The sequence below is a fragment of the Chenopodium album genome, chromosome 17 (genome assembly GCF_948465745.1).
Source record: "Chenopodium album chromosome 17, dcCheAlbu1.1, whole genome shotgun sequence".
NCBI classification, from domain to species: domain Eukaryota; kingdom Viridiplantae; phylum Streptophyta; class Magnoliopsida; order Caryophyllales; family Amaranthaceae; genus Chenopodium; species Chenopodium album.
This window is the reverse complement of record NC_137850.1, coordinates 43,782,513-43,805,729: the sequence shown is the minus strand read 5'-3', so window position 1 is coordinate 43,805,729 and position 23,217 is coordinate 43,782,513. Positions and strand designations below refer to the sequence as shown.

General features: G+C 34.8%; 6 protein-coding genes and 1 pseudogene across 7 annotated transcripts; 4 read left to right on the top strand and 3 right to left on the bottom strand.

Annotated features, from left to right (window-relative positions):
• The first annotated feature begins 378 nt into the window (after window positions 1-378).
• On the top strand, window positions 379-4,131 carry LOC145589822 (uncharacterized). The gene is made up of 8 exons (XM_081646506.1): window positions 379-535; window positions 625-1,011; window positions 1,334-1,719; window positions 1,807-1,906; window positions 2,012-2,071; window positions 2,344-2,430; window positions 2,521-2,649; window positions 2,749-4,131. Exons 1-8 carry the CDS (start codon window positions 491-493, stop codon window positions 3,064-3,066), a joined length of 1,512 nt encoding a protein of 503 aa, XP_081502632.1. The 5' UTR covers window positions 379-490; the 3' UTR covers window positions 3,067-4,131.
• Window positions 4,132-4,271: 140 nt separating this feature from the next.
• Window positions 4,272-6,547, top strand: LOC145589824 (plastid division protein PDV2-like). Its single transcript, XM_081646508.1, has 2 exons — window positions 4,272-4,600; window positions 5,812-6,547. The coding sequence occupies exons 1-2, from the start codon at window positions 4,358-4,360 to the stop codon at window positions 6,436-6,438; spliced, it is 870 nt and encodes a 289-aa protein (XP_081502634.1). The 5' UTR covers window positions 4,272-4,357; the 3' UTR covers window positions 6,439-6,547.
• Window positions 6,548-7,205: 658 nt separating this feature from the next.
• Window positions 7,206-8,794, bottom strand: LOC145589825 (uncharacterized). Its single transcript, XM_081646509.1, has 2 exons — window positions 8,672-8,794; window positions 7,206-7,988 (listed from the first exon to the last, which is right to left on the bottom strand). The coding sequence occupies exons 1-2, from the start codon at window positions 8,702-8,704 to the stop codon at window positions 7,296-7,298; spliced, it is 726 nt and encodes a 241-aa protein (XP_081502635.1). The 5' UTR covers window positions 8,705-8,794; the 3' UTR covers window positions 7,206-7,295.
• Window positions 8,795-9,939: 1,145 nt separating this feature from the next.
• Window positions 9,940-14,288, bottom strand: LOC145589823 (uncharacterized). The gene is made up of 5 exons (XM_081646507.1): window positions 13,983-14,288; window positions 12,524-13,622; window positions 12,294-12,443; window positions 11,464-11,649; window positions 9,940-10,383 (listed from the first exon to the last, which is right to left on the bottom strand). The coding sequence occupies exons 2-5, from the start codon at window positions 13,544-13,546 to the stop codon at window positions 10,303-10,305; spliced, it is 1,440 nt and encodes a 479-aa protein (XP_081502633.1). The 5' UTR covers window positions 13,547-13,622; window positions 13,983-14,288; the 3' UTR covers window positions 9,940-10,302.
• A 2,252-nt stretch (window positions 14,289-16,540) lies between these two features.
• LOC145589827 (anaerobic nitrite reductase Glb1-1-like) lies at window positions 16,541-17,718 on the top strand. The gene is made up of 5 exons (XM_081646510.1): window positions 16,541-16,696; window positions 16,826-16,919; window positions 17,031-17,145; window positions 17,339-17,455; window positions 17,567-17,718. The coding sequence occupies exons 1-5, from the start codon at window positions 16,660-16,662 to the stop codon at window positions 17,708-17,710; spliced, it is 507 nt and encodes a 168-aa protein (XP_081502636.1). The 5' UTR covers window positions 16,541-16,659; the 3' UTR covers window positions 17,711-17,718.
• Window positions 17,719-19,525: 1,807 nt separating this feature from the next.
• Window positions 19,526-21,247, top strand: LOC145589826 (anaerobic nitrite reductase Glb1-1-like; annotated as a pseudogene). Its single transcript, XR_014101821.1, has 6 exons — window positions 19,526-19,762; window positions 19,897-20,043; window positions 20,143-20,272; window positions 20,376-20,491; window positions 20,647-20,763; window positions 20,861-21,247. The product of XR_014101821.1 is annotated as an anaerobic nitrite reductase Glb1-1-like (transcript).
• Window positions 21,248-22,334: 1,087 nt separating this feature from the next.
• On the bottom strand, window positions 22,335-22,802 carry LOC145589088 (uncharacterized). The gene has a single exon (XM_081645654.1). It carries the CDS (start codon window positions 22,800-22,802, stop codon window positions 22,335-22,337), a length of 468 nt encoding a protein of 155 aa, XP_081501780.1.
• Between the last annotated feature and the right edge of the window lie 415 nt (window positions 22,803-23,217).

The window sequence follows — 23,217 nt, the reverse complement described above, 5'->3', positions numbered from 1 at the left end:
ATTAAAAAGATTGCTCTTTTAGTTATATCATAAATAAAAATTACTCCCTACATCATGATTAATATTAGTATCATACGAAGTATAATTTTTAAACTATTTTATGATGTATTCTTTATTCTTTATAATTAATGACTTATGAGAGATTAGGATAATGTAGCAACGATAGAGGCGTAATAAAAAGGAAGACATCGTACACAATAGAGGTTTATATTTAAAACCATCAGTATTATTTTGCGTCCTATTACTTTAGTAACTAGTGTAACTATTTCAGCTCAGAAGTATTCGAGTCCTTAGAAAAACCCAAGTCTTCAAATAACAATAAAACATCAGTTAGTTTCACTTTATGTACATCCAATTTCTATGGAAGAAGCTCACTTAGCAACTTCTACCTTCATTAGTTGGTTTACCACCAAACTGTATTAAAGCTCATTCTTTCAGATCGACACTCCGAAAAGGCTGCTTATTGTCCAACACTTGTGAAGCTGTAAACATGGAGAAACCTGTTTCTCAACTTCAGATATCTTCAAAGCCAAAGGTAACACTTTTTATACCAATGCATTATTGATGCTAATTTGAAAGTTCTTGCTGATATAAACGGCGCAGTAATGTTTCCTCTTGCTTCAGTCTGTCACAGAACTTCTTAGAGAAATCGCGATGTTAGAGATGGAAGTACTGGAGTTGGAGAAGTATCTTGTTTCCCTGTATCAGAAAGCACTTGATCGCCGACTAGCCTCACTGTCAAAAGACAGCAACAATGTTTTATCAGAACAAAAGGTCTGTTCTGATCGTTTTCAGATTCCTGCAGATCAACCTGTCATTAACAACATTTGCTTAGAAGAACACAATAATGAAGCTAAGGAACAAGAAGATGTGCTTGGTAGTAGCATTCACCGGAGTCACTCTTCGTTATCTCATCAATCGACAGTCTATGCAAGTCGATTATCTCCTCTAGCAGGAAAGGTTGCAGAAGCTGTAAATTCTTATCATTCCTTGCCTCTTACTATGCTAGAGGTAAATAAATGTATTTTTTTTCATGTAAAACTTCTACTAGTAACATTATCATTATAATTTTGCTACATGAATGCATATAAATCCTTAAGTTTCTGTTTAGTACTGTAATACACCTGAATGAACTCTGCAATAAAGTAATCTGAAAACAGCTGATAGTAAAGAACATGGCTTTGATCGTTTCACGGTTTCACCTGAATGAAAACCCGTATCTGAACTTACTTTTCCTTATCTGAACTTATCATATCGGCCCTTAGCTGAACTTATTTTTGCTAAAGAATTTAACTCTTGATGCTGAATTGGATAAATTATTTTATCTCATCAGCCAGAAGCTTGTGAAGTTTCAAACAATTTAGCCACCTATAACTTCAGTGATGTTAAAGAGACAGCAAATTGGCTTTCAGAGGAGATGATCAGGTGCATTTCAGCAATTTACTGTAAACTGGCAGGAAATTCTGTGATCAACAACAATTTCTCATCACCTGCTGTATCAATTCCATCGTCGATAAGTGGATCACCACAAACTCATGAATCTAATTTGTGGAGTCCTCTTAGGATAAAATCTTTTCAGGACTTACATTCAGATGCACCTTACCAAGCAGGAGGACATTTCGAGTTTAGTGGACCTTACTGTCAAATGGTTGAGGTCCTTCAGATTCATAGGGACAGTACTAAATTCAGAGATATTGAGCCCATGCTTCATAAATATAGGTAATTATATCATCGACTCATTAATCATCGTATTAAATGTTTGTTTCAGTTTTTGATCTTGCAGTGAGGTTCATTTTTTGTCTGCAGGTTACTTGTTAACAAATTGGATGGAGTAAAACCGAGCAAATTGAACCACAAAGAGAAGTTAGCATTTTGGATTAATGTGCACAATGCTCTTGTGATGCATGTAAGAATGCTATAACCAATAACAAATTTTTAGCATTGTATCAACTTCTCTTACATGCTTTGCTGTATAATGCTGAAGTCTTTTTATTGGTGACGCGAAATACAGGCATTTCTGGAGTATGGAGTGCCACAAAACAAGCTTAAACGAGTGTCCTTGATATTAAAGGTTCAGAATTTACTCATTGTTTAATTCATCTCCAAAAAATACTCGCTTTGTCCCAGAGTTAAGTTTATACTGCATTATAAAGCAGAGATTATAGCAGGAAGAGGTGGAGAATAAAAAGTGGATGGGTGGGATTTTACCCACGAGTCACAAGTTCAAAAAAAAATGCAGGGAAAACCATCCAAATTGAATATGTTAAAACTTAGTTTTGGGACGGAGGGAGTATGGTGTATATGTTTTGAAATCGTTGTTTATAAGCTGCTCGTGTTACACAGGCTGCATATAGTATTGGGAGTCATACTATCAGTGTGAGCATGATACAGGACTACATTCTTGGGAACCAATTGCCTCACCCGGGACAAGTATATCTTCTTTAACTTTTAATTATAATTACTTTTAAATCTTTTATGTCATGAAACAATTTGAATGTGTATGTATCCATCTTCTTGCAGTGGTTTCATAAACTACTCCATCTTAAGAAAAAATTCAGGACTGGAGACAGAAGAAGAATGTTCGCGATTGATCACTGTGAACCTCTATGTTACTTTTCCCTTTGCTGTGGAAGCCATTCCGATCCACAAGTAATAACCTTACAACAAAACATCACTGTTTATTTGAAGGTCTTACTGAAAGTTTTATACATTATGTGTAACAATCTTGTGCTTTATGTGTGTACATAGATTCGTATATACACGCCTCAGAGAGTGTTCCAAGACCTGATGGCTGCAAGAGACCAGTACATCTTAAGCAATTATCGAGTTCATAAAGAACAGAACAAGATACTACTGCCAAAGATTGTAGAGAGTTATGCCAAAGAATCCAGCTTACACCCACCTGAATTCATGAAGATTCTGGAGCAGATTCTTCCTGCAGATCTTCAGAGAAACAGGACTACTTCTAGTTACAACTTTCGACATAAGAAAGGATGGAAAGGCATTGAATGGATTCCCCACGACTTTTCCTTCCGCTATCAGTTCCCCAAGGATCTCTTGCAGTGATCATACACCCACTTATGAGCTGAAAAAACTGAGTAGATGGTTGATACACAAACATAGCGCGAAAGAGGTGCTGATCAAACTGGCTCAAGGTCTTGTTATGTCTATTGGTGCCGCGAGGATGTCACTCAATTATGCATGAACAAGACAACAAAGTTGATAATGTTTCAATGTAATTGGACTTGAGCTTATTTGATCATTATTATCTTGATGAAATTGCTTAGTTTGTGGTTCAAGTTGAACCTCTAAATATGAGAAGATAAGCTAAGGGAATGGAATTTGGCTTTTGCTTGGTTGCATTTTTGGCATATGTGTGATTGGTCGGTCTCCTATGTAGTGGTAAAGTATTACTCAAGAAAGATTAGTTTTGTCAATTTCTTGGAGAATTGTTGCTTAATATATTTTTGATAATGAAATATTGGGGAAAAAAAATGATGCAGAAGAACATATTTTACAGGTGATATAAGCCAACATGAGCATTTTGCTATTAATAGTCACACAAATTTGCATTTTCTAGTTGATGAATATCAAATAAATAAATTGAGAATATTGAGGCTAAAAACCTAAACAATGGAAGTAAACCTAAGCTAGTTAGGAGGGAAGGGTAAGGGGAAGGGATTCCTACCCTCAAAGTATCTCTAGTAGGGATTGAACATTTAAACTCTAACCTTAGTGTAATCTTTTCCACTAAACCAAGTTTAATTTGATTTAAGGTCTGTTTTCTTCAGATTATTTTCAGTTTAGTTAAGTTAAGTTCTTAATTTCCTTCTCTCATGAAATATCTAGTTCAATTTAGTTCATTTCAGCTCCAATAAGTTAAGATAAGTTTAGTTCAGTTCAGTCAGCTCAATTCAGTCAATCAGAACATAACCTTAGAATATACCATAAGTATTAGCACATGAATTAATTTCCTAAAACGAATAGATTATGGGTAGTTTGTGATAAGCTAATAAGGTTAACTAGCTTTAAAACGGTGAATTTTTACTCTAAACAAGATTTAAATAAATTAAGACACTTCTTTAAAAGGCATTAATACCAGCATAAAGCCATATCTATGTTGATTTTTTATTTATTTTATTTTTTATTTTTTTGGGAATATATCTAAAATTGGAATTTAATTCTCGTCTAAATCATTTTCTTTATTTCTCTTAATCACGGTGCTAAATAACTTTCCCAAAAAAATAAAATAAAATAAAACCCTAAATTCCAAAACTCTACCCCCGCAATAGAGCATTTTTGGCGGTTTACTTGTTTTCAGTGAAGTGGAGAGAGAACGAGAACAAGAGCAAAAAAGATGGAAATGGAAGAAGAGAGGATAGGAATGGTGTTAGTTCGAGCATCTGAATTACGCTCCAAAATCGCAAATTGCATTCATAAATCAACAAACCCACTTCAATCTCACCTTGAAGCTTCTCAAAACAATGGCGATTCTTCTTCTTCTGCACAAAATGGTGACGAAGCTGATGAAGAAACTGATGCCCTTTTGAACATTTGCTACTCTTTTGATGCCCTTGAGAATCAGCTCGCTTCTTTGCAAGTAATTCTATGCATCCCTTTTCTTTATTTCTGGTTTCATCTTTGATTTTTTTTTCATTTGGGTTTTTAGGGTTTTGTGATTCTGTTTCTGGGTTGTTGTTAATTTGAAGAATTTGTTAATTTTGGTTGAATTTGGTGTATTATTCGAAGATTTGTTGCAGAATTTAGGAGTGTTTGCTGTTTATAACAATATTTTGGGATTTTCAGAAATTGGTGGTATGTTATTTTGCCAATTTTGCTAGGAGATTGCGAGTAATTCTATTTTGTTTTTAATTATTTATTAGGGGAAAAGAAATGGTAATTTTAACACATTTTGTTTAGTAACTGATTAAGTAATCATATGGCTAATGTGTGTACCCATTATTTCTTTGTGTACTCTTTTATCTTGCCAATATAGTGTGCTTTGATAAGGTGCTTATTGGAGCAAAGTTGCTTACTTGCTTCATTTTCGATTCGCGGTTAGCTGGTCCCGTAATCCTAAATCTATACCTTTATAAATAAGAACTATCCTTTCAGTGATTTGTAAAAGGTTGGAATTGGGTGCCTTGATTTAATTTTTCGTCTTGAAATGAAGCTTATCTTTTGCATGAGTTGAACTACCCAATTGTGGAAGGATTGGTCTAGTTCATGTATAGCTGGTATGCGAAATTACCCAACCTAAAACTAAGAAAGAACAAAGAATTGTGTTTCGCTGCTGTGCAGCCTCAATCATTTACTAGGGAGACATCGGAGGGTTCTTCACTTCTGCTATTTAGTCATTGAAATGTGACATGTAAGATGGTCAGGGAAGCCGGAAGCTGGTGTCTTTATGAGTCAATTAGAAGAAGAAAAAAGTCTGTGAATCTAGTTTACAATTCTTTCATATGGTGTAAGCATCGCCCTGTGACGGGGTTGTGGAAGGCAGTGGTAATACCACTGCATCATGTTTGGTTCATAAAAATTTATTGTACTTTGGCTTGTAGAATGAAGATATGTAAGGCGGAGTAGTCAGGGGAAGTAAATAATATGATTTAATGCTTGTCCAATTACTGATTTTGCATAAAGCTTGTAGTGTGTAGCTAAGAGGGGGAGTAAATAATATGATATAATGCTTGTCCAATTACTGATTTTGCGTAAAGATTAGTGTGTAGCTAAGAGGTGTTCAATTTAGGACATGTCTATCAGATGGTGGCTTGCTGTGATGTGTATTAACTGTTACATGTTTTGGATCAGTCTTTACGACAACAGCAGCAATACGAAAGAGAAGCTGTGATTGGAGAAATTGAGTACAGCCGTAAGATGTTGCTTAAGAAGCTCAGTGAGTATAAAGGGGAGCACTCTGATGTGATACAAGAGGCAGAAGCTTTTGCAAGTATGAAGGTGGAGCACGACAATGAACTGCTACTTCCTCCATATCAAACCCATTCTCCCAATTCTTTGGTGCTAGACAAGAATTATCCCTCACGTGCTCCATATTCACGTAAGCTTGCACAAAATGGTCTTAATGGGGGCAACGAGTCAAAGGAAAGCCAAACTCAAAGTAAACCCAGCAAGCTATGGGGAGGATTTAGATTTCTTGTTCATTCCACTGCCAAGACCATGCTTACCCTTGTTGGCGTTATCTCTCTTCTTAGCTTGGCTGGTTTTGAGCCTAAGCTTCAGAAAAAAGGTACCAAATTAAATGTCCTGTCATTGTTTCAACAACCCAATGACCAAGGCAGGGCACTTGGTGCACGTTGCCCCCCTGGTAAAACAGCGGTTATGGAGGATGGCGAAATCCGTTGCATTGTGAAGGAGAGAGTTGAAATTCCATTTGATCATGTTGCCGATAATCCTGATGTGCATTATGGTTGCGGTTAAAAACTGCCTATGTTGTCAACTTTTTTGTATATCCTGCCATCATGACAAGTAAAGTTGATTTCTTTTCCTTCAAATTTTGAAATGAGATTGTTTATTTCTCCATTGTTAATTTAGTTTGCTTTCTTACTGGCTGATCTCCATATTGTGGAGAAAAATGAAGCCAAAATCAGATATAGGAAGGCTCATCTTCAATAATATTTGTACATTGCTCAGTGACCTGTTTTTTCTGGGACCTTTTTCTGGGCAATCTAGGGGCACGGACAGCTTAATATGCACTTACAAAGCTAGAGTTTAGAGATATTTGTCCAACATATTTTTCTCAATTCGTTTTAAGAAATTCGTTTTAAGTTCGGGTTTTGTTTTTTCGAGTTGTCGCTATGCAGGCATGGCTAGTTGGCTGCCATCAGCTTGTAAATGGCCCATCGTAGTTAGGTTGGGCAAAGCTTGATTGGTAGTTTTCTATGGCACATTGATGACCCAAAAATTATAAATTCAGAGATCTTTTACTAATGACTTTGGGAGTCTTGGACATTCTTAAAATCTTTGCAAGTTTTTATTTCTTGTACAAATCTTCTCATTTTTTTTATTACTTTCCAATTGAAATATGAACATTTACGTTGTAACAAAGTAATAATTAAGTTTCATTGATAATATATAACCAAAACACAGTGATTAACAAACAGCTGCCCCTAAAACATTGTTTTAATCATACAAACTAGTAAAACAGTTTTTGGGCACTTTAGCAAGACCCAAAACCGTGCAAAATATTGTTTTAGGCTAAGATTTAACAAGACCTAAAACTAGCAAAAAGGTTGTTTTAGGCTACGTTTACAAAAGTCGATTGATGATAATCTCATCTACAGAACTTTTCTTACTTTGACTCGACCCATTTCTGCCATCTCCGAGCCAGCCTTCTTCTTGGTTCCTTTGGCTGCATTACATGCGTTATCCTTGGTTGTTTGGGCTGCTTCAGATGCCTTGTCCTTGGTTGCTTGTGCTGCGTTATATGCATCATCCTCAGTTTCTTGGGCTGCATTAAACGCATCATCTTCAGTCACTTGGGCTGCATAAAACGCGTCATCATCAGTAGCTAGGGCTGCACAGAACGCCTCATCCTTGGTTGCTTGGGCTGCATCAAACGCGTCATCCTTGGTTACTTGGGCTGCATCAAACGCATCATCCTTGCCTTTCTGCGCTACATCAAATGCCGCATCATTGGCTGCTTGGACAGCGACTTTGGTTGCTTGGGAAGCAACAACCGCGTCATCCTTGCCTTTTTGAGCTACCTCAGATGCTGCATCCTTGGCTGCTTGGACCGCGACCTTGGTTGCTTGGGCTGCATCAAACGCATCATCCTCGGCTGTTTGGGCTACCTCAGATGCCGCATCCTTGGCCGCTTGGACTGCATCCTTGGTTGCTTGGGCTGCATAATACGCGTCATCCATGGTTGCTTGGGCTGCCTCAGATGCGTCATCCTTGATGACTTGGGTCTTCTCCTTTTTCTTGTCCTGGGTGTGCCCTGTTCTTTTTTTTAGCTGATTAGTTTTCCCCTGCAAAACGTAGTAGTAGATTATGTTACGGTAGTCCATCAAATGAAAGGGAAAACATATGTTTATAGTTTATTATGATAAATTATTAGGTCGTATCCTTTTTTATTTGTAATGCCCTCGTGAACTCATTCAGATCCAAAAACAAAAACCAAAAATACAAATTGAAAATTTTATCTACTAACAATGTTTTGTTTCAAAAGACCGGCTAAGGTTAGCATAAAAATACGTACAAGTCATACCAAAACTCTTTCCGGTCCAGATTAATTGGTTCAAATTAATTAGTTGTGGAATATTATGTATCACATTTCTAATAGTATGTCCTTTATATTGATAATCATACAAAGTAATATCACACTATTAAATTTGATTACATCCCATTTAAGTTTATAAGATCGGAAAAGCTTAGATGATGAAACATTGTAACACAAACTTAATTTCTTCTTCTTCTTTTTTCTTTTTTCTTTTTTTTTTTAAAGCAAATAAACATTATAAGATATTGAACAATATACTTAAGCCATTAATATCTTCTTTTTCATACAAATAAATACAAAAATAATTCCAAATTTACTTTAAAATTAATATAACAATATCAACAAAATTGCAAATCCAAAAATCGTTATGAATAGAGTGATTATACGAAAAAAAAATAATAATAAAAAATTGTACAAGTGTAGCAAAATTACCTCAACATTGTAGCTTTGAACTTGAGATGCCATTTTTCAGTGTTTTGAATAACAGAATGAAGCTTAAAAATACTGTTTTTAATCAAAGTAAAATGAAGAAATAATGATAGATGAGTTTAATTGGATTTGTGTATATCCAATACCAAGTATTTATAAAATTTGCATGCCTTCCAACAACAAAGGACGCGTGTCCAATGTGACACGTACCTTAGTACGTGCCATTCAACTATAATTCGGTTCTACACTACTACATGTTCCTGCAACTACATCTACTCCTACTTTTTAGATTTTATTATTTACTCTGTAAATTTTGATTTTTATAATGTGCTAGGAACGTGGGATGTGATAAACTTGTTAATAGTAACGGGGTATGAGATAGGGTTACTCATATAATCCTTGATTAAGTCTAAATCGCAATTAAATTGTTTTTCAATTGTTTTGGTTTACAATTTTACTGTGACGGTTTAAACCAAACCAAACCAAAAGTTATAACAAATCATACGCATACTTTATCTTAAAAAAATAGTTTCAATCTTCAATTAAGATATTTTGCAAATATATTAATTTTATAAATAAAATAAAAAAATTACAAACTAAACCATACCAAACTGTTTTAATGTTATCTCCTCTTTTTTGGTGTCATTTAATTTCTACTCCATGTAAGGGATGATTATTACTAATTGAAGATTCAAAACATCAAGGGTTTGTTCACTTCATTTAAATTTAGTTCAATTCAGTTTAATTCCGCTCCAATCAGTTCAGTTCATTTCACCTCTAATCAGTTCAGCTTAACTCCTAATTTCCTTCTCTCCAGCTCAATAAATGTAAATAGGTCCCAAGATCAAAACATATTACAATTCCAAAATAAGGCATCAAAGATGTTGAGTCATCAAAATTCATTCGATTATAGGTAAATAATCACCCTATCAATTAAAAAGCAGTACATATGTTTACATACTAGTTAAATTGGATATTTCAACTATTTTCTTTCAAAAAAAAAAAAAAAGTTGGATATTTCATCTATTCGAAAAAAAAATTAAAAAAAAAATAATAAATTCATATTGACATTTTAGATTTTATTATTTAAAAAAAAAACCTACCTAGGTTAATCATTGTTGTACAAATTATTGCTTATAGTTTTCCTAATTAATTCACATTAGCAGGATCATAATTTTTTAAACAGAAGAATGAATTAAGACACTGTTTACTAATTTTTCAAAAAAAAAAAAAAAAAAAAAAAAAAAAAAAAAAAAAAAAAAAAAAAAAAGATATTGTTAACTGTCACTACTTCAAATCTCAAAATCTATACAAATTACAGTGTCTTCCAATTCTGTAGTTCTATATATTCGACTACAAACTACATATCAGTTACAATTTTGCCAATTAGAGCAGCAACACAACTACAAACAGCTCGAAAGATCGATTTAAGCATGCAAAATTTCAATTACTTGTAACAATTTAGGGGGGAAAATTACAACCAGAGTACAAAAAAAATCCTCTAGCTGTTATGCCTGTCAATGGACAGAGGTTTATTGAAAAACTAATCTTCCTTTTTGGAAAAAAAATTCGTATACCCAGAACATGGTCTTTGTTGAAGAATGCAAACCGTAAACTAAGCCTCAATAATCTGCTCACTTGCAGGATTTAGAAACCTCGAGTGCCAGCTTATCCATAAACTGCCATTTTCGATGAAATCCCCAGCCTGGATTGCTCTGCATCATAAAGTTAAACAATATTGCTATTTTAGTTTGTAATCGCATTTTTAACAAGGAAATTCAGCCAGTAGATTGTCCAATCAGAATTATTAGACAATATCATGAAACTTACAACATACCGACAGATGCTTTTTTAAGCAGGGGTATTAAGAGTGAGTTTATGTCAACATACACAAGCAGGTGAAGCAGCTAAAGATTATAGCTACCAAGGGGAAAAATATGATTCCTAGAGAGCTCAAGCAGGGTGGGATGACCCTTTACAAGAGCAACCTTAGAAAGGCAGTGGTTTTCCCAATTTTGTTCAAAGCAACTAACCAATCAATCGCAATGACTTCTATACATAAATTAAAGCAACTAGATAATAAAAGTCCATATTACTCCCCTATATAAGATGTGTTGCCTTCCTGTAGGTTCTTGCAAAACTTCATGCTAATTTGGCACTCCCTCTTGAGCATGGACATAAAGATATACAGTAAACAGTAGCGAAGGCATTTACATATTAAGTTCGAATAAAATGTTGAAAGTGTAAAAGAAAATGGTGGAAACATGAAGGAAAGGAAATGCACATGATAAGTAACACAGAGATTATTTTGGAACCCAAAAATGGCTGGTAGGAATAATTTTGGGACAGAGAAAATAGAATATAACCATCTCTATCAAAAGGCATTAATGATTATAAAAAGATTTCCATACTTGTGTTACAAAAATTCATCCATTTACTGGTAGATAATCTTAACATAGAATAACTGATCATCCTATATTCTTTACTGTCATATCATACATTATTTTGTTGTTCTTACTCATCCACAGATATCCGGGTACAACAGCAAAAGAGGCTGAAGGAATCAAAATCTCTATCTGTTCTTGTATCAGTATAGAGGAACTGAGGAAGAGTTAGATGCAAACTAAAGCTTCACTTATAAGAGCAATTGCAACAAAATTGAATCTCGGATGCTTTGCTTCAATGCTTTATGCACCGCTACTATGAGCAGAAATCTAAGATATTATGGCATTACACCCTTAAACCTTAAAAAATTATACCCTGAAAAAAGGGATAGCAAGGTAGGAAAGACCAACCTGGAGTGAGAGAACAGCACGGTCAGTAAAGTTCTTCACAGAATTAGGTACATTAGCAGGAATAGTTTTGGCAACTCTTTCCAATTCTTCATGTTGCTGCTTTGCAGTTGCTATATCAGGCCCACAATAGTGATCGACAATCTCTTTCAAAAGTGGAACTCTATCCATTGTCTCATTTAGAATTTCCTAGCAAAGGCCAGATAATTATTAGAATGAATGTTGGCTTAGACAAATGATAAATCATGTAAACTATAAGCCATATGAACAAGCGTCCCAAAAGAGCTATGCATCTCTATAGCTTACTGAAAAATGTCAGTAGTAAGGTAATAACTGAGAAATCAATATTATTTCTTCGCACACACATAAACCTACACATCCGTTGTCTGTCATTGCATGTGCTCACACTCAAGTTCCATTGAAGCCAAATAAACGGCTTTTAACCTTAAAAAGACAAACTAGCCACAATTTATCAACACAGAAGCACGTAACTACCAAGGCACAAACACATACACACATGATCTGATCCCTATATTATTATATGTGTGCATGCATACACGTGTGCGTTTTAATCCTAAACTAAATAGCTCTTAAAACCAAATTATCAGTCTTCTTAACCAAGGTGGAATGATGTGAAAGGTCAAAAAACGTTGGAAGGGAAATGGAGAGGAATCAGCACTGATTACAATACCAGAGAATGAATAAGAATTCAAAGATACAAGAAACAAATTGCAAAACTATTTTTAACAAACAGTTTTGATAAATTCATGTTAAAGCAAAGTAGAAAAACAAGCTAATTAGCAGAAAATGCAACATAGCAGGACAATGCTTACCTCCCACTCCTCTTGATTCTCTATTCCCTCATAAGCCATCAAGAATGGCTTCATCTTCTCAAGAGCTTCGCGAAGAGGAATAGGGGGATTCTCGTAAATATCAGGATTTGTCTCAAAATCTCCCATCAAGTATTCAGGCTCCAATTCAATCTACAACCCAAAAGTGAAGTTACCACATGAAATAGCTCATCCAACAAGTACAGGAGAAAAGATTGAAGAACAAATACTACCTTAAGATTTGTATCATATGCCTCGAGATACTCATCCTCCTCTGGATCAGGCAAGACATCAGTAGCCATTTCTTCAAACGCCTCAGTCAGTTCAGCCATCATGCTGGGCCCAAGCTCCATGGCTAACTTTTCACCATCTGCATCATCACCTATGACAAGTTTGTCTTCTTCGTCTTCATCCTCCATTTCATCATCAGAGTCGTCTTTCGATCTACCACCCCTTCGCCTACGACCACCTCCTCTCTCAGCACCTCCATCTTCTCTTCTATCATCACCCCTAGACAAGATGCCAACTGCCTTCTTTATAGCCTCCTCTCTGCTTATTTTAGTCTTTGCACCTGCAGAGCCCTTCTCACTTTTCTCAGCTCTATCTCCCCCTCTTCCAGCTCCAATGACAGGAGCACCAACTTGCTTTGGCCTAATATGCCTATTCTCTTCTTTAACCCTATTTTCAAATACCGGTTTTCTATCAGGGATTCCCCTCCCTGTTCCTGACAATACATTCAAAATATTTTCAGGAAGATTCTTTTCTCCAATAGGCTGGCGAGGTACAGACTCAACTGATTCAGCTTCAGCTCTAGTGCCCGTAAATTCATCTTTCTTAAGAAATACAGGTGCTTTATGTTGTGATTCCAGTTCATTTCCTCCCTCAAAGGACTGTTGAACTGGACCGCCTCTACCCTGACTTAATCCTGGATGCCGTGGTGGTGGGTTTGATGCAACAAAGGAATTATATGAAGGAAGAAATGGGGAGGAAGGAATGGGTATTCCACTTCCATGCCCACGTCCTACAGGAGGTAATGATTTATCGGAATCCTCCGATCCCTCATTCGAGTCAGCTACACCAGCCACAAAATTATATAGAGGCGAACCGGAGACACCCCGGCCTCGGCCTCTACCTCCTCCTGAGCCATCCCCAGCAGAGGAGGAAAAGGCAGAACAAGAAACAAGTTTACTTGTCCGCCCAATTGTTGTACTTCCTAATCCACTAGGGTTCATAAACAACCCAATTCTTCCTCTCATTTTCACAGCTTTCCTTAAACCCTATCAAACTTCTCCCCAAATATGTCCAGTAAAGCAGCAAAATTAAAGGGTTCACCTTGTCAAAGGAAATAAAGAGTAACTAAATCAGTAAACTATTGATAATCTGGGTTTTTTCTAACTTAAGTTAATCACTCAAAGTTTCCCAATTAAATTGATGGGAAACTCACTAACATTGATCTGAATAACTAGACATTTATTTCTGAGAAATTAATTACTGTAAATTGGGTTTTAAACCCATTTCTCCAGAAAAATCAAATCTTGAATTTCACATTCCGCAAATTAGTTCTGAATATAACAAATTTAAGTAAAACATCAAATGATGGATATCAATCCAATTGAGTTACAAGAATCTTAAAAAATAATGATATTGAATCTAAAAGAAATTCAACAGTGTGAAGAGTTACAAATAACTTACCCAACAATGTCAGCACTCCATCGAGAATAGACAGCACCCAAGAATCAGAGCAAATCTTCTGAGCAAAAATGGCGAGAAGAAGAGGAGATGGCGTTGGGTTTAGAGTTTTAGCCCAGTTGGGTTCTGGGTTTTAGGCTTTACTCCTTTAGCCAATGAGGCTTACATTTTTATTTTATTTTTTTAATTCTTTCTTTAGAAACTAGAAAGTCTATAACTTTTATTTTTATTTTTAAAGGTAAGAAAAATAAATATTAGGAAGTCATATGTAGGGAAATTCCTAATGTATTAAAAAAAAAAAAAAAAAAAAAAAAAAAAAAAAAAAAGTAAATCAAATATATAGGCCTTATTTTTTTAAGCAGTGGGTTTCTGGTGCGGCTGGCCGCACCATGCGGCAGGTTGTCAAATCAGCAAATGACAAAAGTAACCCCCAGACAAAGTAACCCCAAGACAAAAGTAACCCCTGACTGACTTAGTAACCCTTGACCAAGTAACCCTGACTGACCTAGTAACCCCTAACCGACCTGGTAACCCCCGACCTAGTAACCCCAAGTAACCCCTAACCGACCTGGTAACCCCCGACCTAGTAACCCCTAACCAACCTAGTAACCCCCGACCTAGTAACCCCCGACCTAGACCGACCTAGTAATCCCCGACCTAGCTTAGTAACCCCAAGTAACCTCTGGCCGCCGACCTAGTAACCCAAAGTAACCCTTAACCGACCTAGTAACCCCCGACCTAGTAACCCCAAGTAACCCCTGACCGACGACCTAGTAACCCCTGACCGACGACCTAGTAACCCCTAACCAGACCACCTAGTAACCCCGGATCTAGTAACCCCTTACCCACCACCAACAAAAAACTACCACCAACAACCACCACCAACGAACCACTACCAACCTAAACGCCTTGCCACTAGCCCCTAACCCACAAACAAACCCCAATCCAACCAAACCATTAAAAAAAAATCAAATCAAACAAATACCTTAAAATGTTAACAATGGTTTCGAATATCACTTCAAATATGGCTAAAAAGGCCAAATTCGACCATGAAAACTCTAGATCTAGAGTTTTCATGGCCGAATTTGGCCTTAAAAACTTTGAACTTGTTTTCCGACGACGGAGTCACCAAACCACCACTACCCTCCCAGTGAAACCACTACTTCCGACGAACGAATCACCGACGAACGAACCATGAAGACAACTATTGATGATGATTGCAAAATTTGTGTTACGTTCTCTGAGAAAATGAGATGAATGTTCTGGCTTGAAGAAGAAGAAAAGAGGAGAGAGAAAGAGAATAGAAAGGAGAGAGAAAGAATTTTTTTTTTTTTATAAAAAAAATTGTGGCTGGCCACACCGTGTGGCCAGCCACATATGAAACTTTGTATTTTTTAAGCTGTTGTGTTCTGGTTTATTCTGTTAAATATTCTACTAAGTAGTAAGTATAAATAAGATGCTCTGCTCAAGAGCAGATCAAATTGAGTCAGCAGAGCAAACCATAGTAGATTCAATAGAGCAAAGCACATGTCTGTAAAACAAAGCATATTTTCAGCAAAGCAAAGCAGATTTCAACCCTGTTCCTTTGAGCTTCTGGACAATTAGAGCAGAGCACCGGATTCGGGGATCAGTTCTGGGTGGTTAGGTTCCAGTCCCCTCCCGATTGTTGTTGCGGGGGATCGAACACGAGTTCTCTCCAGCAAGTGTAGTCTCAATCACCACTACACCAACAACCAATTGTTTTTTTTTTTGATGTTAAGTTTAAAGGAAACTTCATCCAAATTAACTGGTGATAAATATTTGGAACAACACCTTAAACTTATACGGAGTATAATGGAATATTAACTTGAATTTTCTTTATTTACCAAAAAAAAAAAAAAAAAAAAAACTTGAATTTTCTTTATTTATGTAAAATATAGTGTTTAATACTTCCTCTCACACTTAAGTATCCAAAAAAAATACTCATAGATCTTATTGAAAGTAAATTAATAGCAATACTCTCATCAAAAAGATAAAAAAAGATTTATTATTAAAAGCAATACTCTTAGAAGTTGGACATCCTATCAAAGTAAATCCTTTGACTATAATGCCATTTTATATGAATTTGTCTCTCTCATTGTGGGATCTACAATGCCAAATTGTTAACTCTACTAATTCAAGGCAAATAAAATCATACTCTTAACTTACTAATTTTGTATGAATAACAAATTTCATACCAATTTCCATAAGCAAGGAATGAAATTTCATATTAAACTTACTAATTATAGAAACACCAATCAATTTGGTAACACCAGAAATACATTAAGAATAAATGATTGACCACTTGGAGTTTCCTATAATTTTTAATGGAGAAGAAAGCAGCCAATTGACCATTTTATTATGAAGTACAATGAATTTTGTCAAGTTGAAATACTCAAATTTGAACAAATGCACCAGCATATATATATGTTTTCCCATTTAAGGCCCCTGGTTTTTCAAACACAATAACCCATAGTTTTCATCTTAGATTGAAATACAATTGTTGTAAAACAATTTAAACTTTGTATTTGATTGACTCTTCCTAGCATTGAAAGGTCATCAAATCTCTTATTTAAACAATTTGAATTTCATTTACATAAATTTATACTACTACCTTTTATCTTACCAAGGCCAAAATAATTCAGATTTTGTTCAAACCAGCATGAGTCTCGAAAACGTTACGTGTCCTGCCTCAAATGGTACATTTTTATGTCTTTCACCATATTTTTCATAGAATATAACATGTCATTTACCATGATATATATCGTATGCTTAATATGTTTCGTTCTTTTTTTTTTTCGTAATGTGTTTTTGTTGGTATGTAACAGTTTTGTTTACTGAAGAACAAGAAGCCCTAGTTGTTAAATCATGGAATGTCATGAAAAAGAACTCTGCTGAACTAGGTCTCAAGTTGTTCTTGAGGTAACAAACTCTATTAACTAATTGGATTAGCTTCATGATTACCTCCTTTTATTTGTATTTTTTTTTCTCGAATTTGTTTGTTTACATTGTAATCAAATTGGTTACGTGCAGGATATTTGAGATTGCACCAACAGCAAAGAAAATGTTCTCTTTTGTAAGGGACTCGAACGTTCCCTTGGAGCAAAACCCAAAGCTCAAAGCCCATGCTATGTCTGTTTTTGTAATGGTACGTATGAAATTTTTGACTCCCATAAATTAATTCATTCCTAGTGACTTAAAGCCGAATATAGTTATGATACATACTGTCTCCGTTCCAATTTTCTAGTACACCTAGTGGCCGGATTGCTATGAAAATGGCATATATGTCACGTTTATATTTTGTAATTTCTCATGTTTATCGCTGCTTCTCTATCTCTCAGACGTGTAAATCAGCTGCTCAGCTTAGAAAAGCAGGGAAAGTAACTGTTGGTGAGTCTACCTTGAAGCATATGGGGTCAGTCCACCTAAAATATGGAGTTGTAGATGAACATTTTGAGGTAATTCATTAGAAACTCTTTTCAAGTTATAATGCATTTTCTTTCAAAACTCCTAGATTGGTATGTTTATTTTCATTTTGAGCTTAGAAGATATGTGAATTACTTGTATAGGTGACTAGATTCGCGTTGCTGGAAACAATAAAAGAGGCGGTTCCAGAGATGTGGTCGCCGGAGATGAAGAATGCTTGGACGGAAGCTTTTAATCAGTTGGTTGCTGCTATTAAGGCTGAAATGAAGCCTTCATCTATAGCTTAAGTTCACTTGGAAAATAAACTTGCTTTTGACAATATAGAAGTTCATTTTTATACACAATATAATGTTTCATACTCCATAATCAATAATGTACAATTGATTTTTTTTTTTTTTTTTTTTACCGATAAACTACGGGGAGGGGCCCCCATCCTATCACAGGAATGGGGCTGTGAGGAGTTGAACCCCCATCACATGGGGGGAGATGGAGGGACCAACCATCCCTCCATCCCCTCACTCCTCTCGAATATGTATATGATATGAAGACATACATTGCTACAAGTCTACAATCATTACGTGCATCTTACCATTTCATTCAATAAATTCTTGCTTGATCTTGATGTTATATTTCCCCATTCTTATCAAATTCCGTTTATTCAATCATTATCATTGAAGGAACGCTAGTGAAGACTACTTCAAGTTTTCAACATATTAGATTATTATTAGATGAAGAAATTTATGTCCATGTTAAAGCTTTACTATTGGGGAATTTTATATCATTTTTAATACAGTATCATATTTTTTAATTATTATTATAAATTATTAAAAAAAAAAATCTGTTTTCTATAGACCTTCCAAAGTACCAATACATCATAGTAGCCATCTCCTAACAAGCCAAATAAAGCTCATGAAATATGCCAAATGGCTAACCCACAAATTTATAGTCTGATCTGTTAGCCGCCAAATTGATTTAGAACACAGTTGCTTTTCATGCATTTCTCGAATTGAATTAGGAAGACGTATTTGAATTTTGTCACATCTGATAAAGTTATCCTTTCCTTCCGGCTGGACACTAAATTTGTTCTTACTTAATCGATTAAATATACATGTATCGGTTGGATTTTAAAAACGATTACGTAACTTTCATATCTGTATAAGAAAAAGTATAGTCATATACAATTTTATTGAATTTATTTTGATTATTTTTGTTATACGAATTTTTTTTTTTTTTTACCTAAGATAATCTATACATTAATATAATTATTAAAATTGTGCATTGATAAACATGAAAATACCCCAACCTCCGTCACCGACTCACCGCCCACTGCACCCGTTGTGGCCTTAATGTTGTCAAATAAAGGGGAGGGGAGGTCGTCACTCATCTATCAAAGCCTCAAAGGGAATTGATGTGTCTTTTGTCAACTGCAAACTAAAAACTTTGAACATAATTAACAAAGGCTAAATTAAATGAGACTTCATGATATATACTTCCATTAAGAATTGAAGTCACATTAACACTCTTTGAAAGGATAATGTAATCAATTCTAAAGAAACTAGCTTTTACAACTCTGTTACTAATGTCTACCAATATTTCAAGTACGTGTGTCATTCTAGCCAAAATATCTATTATTATGATCTCCTTCATTACACCTTTAACTTTCAATTAACTTTTGCATAATTCACATACACCGTTTTAATCAATGTTTGCGAGTTCGACATATTATTAAAGTGTGGGTCATTGTTACAATCTTCTCGATTAATAGTTTCAAATATCTAAGTTTTATTATTTAGGAAAAATTAAAAAGAATAATCCTTTATATTATTAGTATAAAATGTACATTAGGTTAGCAGGTGTGTCGATCAAACTATGTATCTATATTAAAACAAGTGAAAAAGTTTTAATGAAAATCTTTGTCACTCAACTCTTTTTGTCTTATATCCTTCTGTCGCCCTACTAAATTCCTTATACACCGTACATGTTCAAACCTTAACAATCTAACAAGAAGGTTATTTGAGAGCGGAGGCAGGAAAACAAGATATAGATATACAAAGTTGAGAATTCTTAGCATCTTAGCAACATGACACATGCAATTACCTAAGCAGGTAAAGTAGGTTGACTCTACTCTTCCTTGAAAGGCTACTGCATGCTCAGATTGCTCACATAGTCACATTAGTAGTTTAGTACATTGTACTTAGATTACTTATTTTTGTTTTAAAGAACCAAGATCTAATTTTTGTTGTATTTATTTATATTTTATACATCTCTTACCAAGTTTTAATTCCCATCTTCATATTTTCCAATGGATTTTATCTGCACCAAACCCCCTGCCTCCAAAGGTAATGTCATTTTCCTACATTCTTTCATTTTGATTTTTTAGATACTATTAAATTTACTTGGGTTTTTATTTTTTTCAAAAAAAGATTAAGGTTTTTTTTTATTTTTTTAATTATTGTTGTGGGTTTTTTTGCAGGTATTTGCATTTCCAATGCAGTGAAATTTCATGGTGATTTTTCTCCACAGAAAAATTCCAATTTCGGATTCACTGAGTTGTCATGGATCAAAAGGGAAAAATTTCAATTTCAGGGACTTTTTTGCAAAGATTCCAGATTCATCACTAGTAAAATCCTTCCCCCTTCATTTTATTTTCTAATTTAATATTGATTATATTATATAAACCGAATTAATTAACACTTTATTGGGTGATTAATTATATTAGGTGTAAGCAAGAGGAATAATGGTGGATTAATTGTGAAAGCATTCACTGAAGAGCAGGAAATTCTAGTGGTTAAATCTTGGAATGCCATGAAAAAGAATGCTTCTGAATTGGGCCTTAAACTTTTCTTAAGGTTAAATAATCATCTAATTAAATCCCAGAAATTTGATTAATTAGTATATTTATAATCTTCCTCTATTTTAGAATTACTAATTTGGGAATGGATTTAAATTCAGGGTTTTTGAGATTGCACCCTGCAAAGAAATTGTTCTCATTCTTAAATGATTCTAATGATGTTCCATTGGAAAAAACCCCAAAACTTAAGGCCCATGCCTTAACTGTCTTCGCTATGGTAATTACTCCCTCCGTTCCTTTTTGTTCTTTTTTATTCTTCGTGTCTAGAATTATTTTTTTCTTTATAACCTTAACTTTGTCATGAAGTCAACCAAAGAGGAAAAAAAGTCAATACTTAAAAATCTAATCGTGTTTTTTTTCTTCTTAATTTAGACTTGTGAATCAGCTGTTAATTTGAGGAAGGCAGGAAAGGCCACAGTGAAAGAATCCAACTTGAAGGATTTAGGAGAGTTGCACTACAAATATGGGGTGGTTGATGAGCATTTTGAGGTAATTAATTAGATTAAACAAATTGTAATGTCATATTATATGTCATTTGCAAGTATTATTAACATTGTAACAATATGATCTTTGTTTTCACATAAAGGTTGTTAGATTCGCGCTACTCGAAACCATTAAAGAAGCAGTTCCTGAAATGTGGTCATCAGAGATGAAGGAAGCTTGGACAGAAGCTTATAATCAGCTAGTTGCTGCTATTAAACAACAAATGAAACCTTCAGCACAAGTTGTTTAGTGACAAAAATATCTTATGTAACAACAATATTATGTTTTTTTTTTTTAGTAAGATAGCCTTGAATAAATGTGTTACAAAGTTTGTTAGATTAGACTAGTTATTAATGTATGATGATTTCTAGCATTAGTCCAAATAAATGTATGAAAGAATGAATATCTGTTCAAATAATGTAGATTCAGTGAATTTGATAACAAACAGAAAAAAAGAATAAGAAAGCAGATCACTTTATTGAGATTTTAATTTTTCTTCGTTTGTTGGATTTTAAGGGCCCTTGTACAGTACAAATGTTTGGTACATCCAGCTATTTGAATCTCAATTTATGCATGCATTCAAGTTTGATGGACAAGTACCCTTATCATTAACCCTTTAATAGTTAATACTAGAGAAGTCCGATCCTTTTCTTATAATCCGTCATTGTCTTGCCACCCTGTTCTTGCCCCCCGGCACACGTGTGTTTGCAGGGGGTGGGGGGCGAAATTATTTTAAATTATTGCCTTACCGGTGTATGTACATGTGAATAAAAAACGTTTATTGTAGACAAGTATCGAATACATTTATTCTGACATTAAATTCTAATGTGCTCACTAGTCACTACGTTACAAAAGAAAGTGTAACCCACTTAGAACCATAGGTTGGGATAAGACCAAGTTATCGGGCTTATCTTGTTTTAGGCTCCTTTCTTTGCTGATAAAATGATGAAGGAACGGGTCCGATTAAACAATCCGATTTAAACTTGATCAAGCATAAAACACACCATATTAATGATCACAAGAGCAAGAGCACAATGTTAATGCATCGGGCCCGAAATCTAATTGGTTATGCAAAATCTTTAAAAGCATGAATGAATCCATAATTACAAATGTACTAACACCATATCCTTGTCCTTGGACTTAATTATATGTACAAAAACCAGCTCATAGTGCTAATAATTGAACCAAAAGTTGAACAAGCAAAGACATGGAAGATATAGAAGGTTGTTACTTGTTACAATTCGTACTTTTTCTTTTCCCAAATTTGGCCTTTTGCATAAAATCAGACCAATAACAACAATTAATTGGTGCTGCCCATAATGTGCCCACTTAGTGTTACACATATATGAACCTTTAAATGATTCATTGTTGGCCAAATTGGCCATTTTTACATGGTTCATTTTTACACCAATTCACAACATTGCAACTCTCTAGAGATACACACGTTGCTTTTGGTCACATCGCGTACAACTACAAGTTAAAATTACGACCATCACTCTAAAAAAATGGTCGTAAAAATTTTTACATTTTTCATTTTTTCGAGTTTCATCAAACTAAAAATGAATACAAAACAAAATTTAAATCCCAATTCTTCGGCTACCTCGCCGTGCCTGTGGGTAGAGTGCACCAATAGCATCAAGCCCACTTAGGACGCGACACGAGCTACGAGCTTGAGCAACAATTTTGGCAACATTAGAGTGACTTCTTTTGATATTAGAGAACCCAAGTGCTATACTAGCTTTAATAGCTAACCCACATAAGTCCTCAAGAGAAAGGACTTTATGAGCTTGAGAAAGTGGTAAAAGAAAGTATATCTGACCTAGCTCAAGTTCTTCATCATATGAAATTTGAGGAGCAATTGAATCAACATACATTGACTCCGAACTAGCAAGAAAACAACTTGTGTGTTGAGAGAGTACACGACGCGCAGTGATCGCCTCGTTGAACTCGTATAAGCTTCCATCTGGATGAATGATCATAACCGTAGGTCTCAAAGAGAGAAAGTTGCCATTTCTTTTGGTCATTTGAGAGCTACAAATGCCCATCTTTTTTGGTAAGAAGAGAAAAAAAAGAGATTAAGATGTTTATGCATGAATAAAGAGGAAAACAAATATATTGGGATTTATAGAGGAAGATTTAGGCCCTAGTTAGCCCCACCGTTATATTGTAAGGACAAATGAAAATGGTTTTCCTAGAAAGGGCATTGACAATAAAAAGGAGATAAATTATCATAAACTATATGATTTGAAAAGGCTTGATATATACCAAAATAATAGTCTTACGTACATACATCACAAATTGTTGAAAATTATATGGTTTACATATAACTTTTTATGTAACAACCAAAAGGATGTAGCAAGAAAATGCAACATTGCGCTTTCGGTTGATAGCCAGCTTGCAGTGACCGTAATGTTAGTGTGAAGTATTTTCTATGTCAATTGACATGGTAAATTCGATACT

Bases quoted from the DNA above. Each gene is read 5' to 3' on its own strand.
- LOC145589827 (XM_081646510.1), top strand. From the start codon at position 16,660: ATGAGTCTCGAAAACGTTACGTGTCCTGCCTCAAATG. The intron at 16,920-17,030 runs GTAACAAACTCT...GGTTACGTGCAG, and splicing joins GGTCTCAAGTTGTTCTTGAG to GATATTTGAGATTGCACCAA. The intron at 17,456-17,566 runs GTAATTCATTAG...TTACTTGTATAG, and splicing joins TTGTAGATGAACATTTTGAG to GTGACTAGATTCGCGTTGCT.
- LOC145589088 (XM_081645654.1), bottom strand. From the start codon at position 22,802: ATGGGCATTTGTAGCTCTCAAATGACCAAAAGAAATGGCAACTTTCTC.
- LOC145589822 (XM_081646506.1), top strand. From the start codon at position 491: ATGGAGAAACCTGTTTCTCAACTTCAGATATCTTCAAAGCCAAAG. The intron at 1,012-1,333 runs GTAAATAAATGT...TTATCTCATCAG, and splicing joins TGCCTCTTACTATGCTAGAG to CCAGAAGCTTGTGAAGTTTC. The intron at 2,072-2,343 runs GTTCAGAATTTA...CGTGTTACACAG, and splicing joins GAGTGTCCTTGATATTAAAG to GCTGCATATAGTATTGGGAG.
- LOC145589824 (XM_081646508.1), top strand. From the start codon at position 4,358: ATGGAAATGGAAGAAGAGAGGATAGGAATGGTGTTAGTTCGAGCATCT. The intron at 4,601-5,811 runs GTAATTCTATGC...GTTTTGGATCAG, and splicing joins ATCAGCTCGCTTCTTTGCAA to TCTTTACGACAACAGCAGCA.
- LOC145589825 (XM_081646509.1), bottom strand. From the start codon at position 8,704: ATGGCATCTCAAGTTCAAAGCTACAATGTTGAG. The intron at 7,989-8,671 runs GTAATTTTGCTA...TACGTTTTGCAG, and splicing joins TTCAAAGCTACAATGTTGAG to GGGAAAACTAATCAGCTAAA.
- LOC145589823 (XM_081646507.1), bottom strand. From the start codon at position 13,546: ATGAGAGGAAGAATTGGGTTGTTTATGAACCCTAGTGGATTAGGAAGT. The intron at 12,444-12,523 runs GTAGTATTTGTT...TTTGGGTTGTAG, and splicing joins CATATGATACAAATCTTAAG to ATTGAATTGGAGCCTGAATA. The intron at 10,384-11,463 runs GTTGGTCTTTCC...TTTATGATGCAG, and splicing joins GTGCTGTTCTCTCACTCCAG to AGCAATCCAGGCTGGGGATT.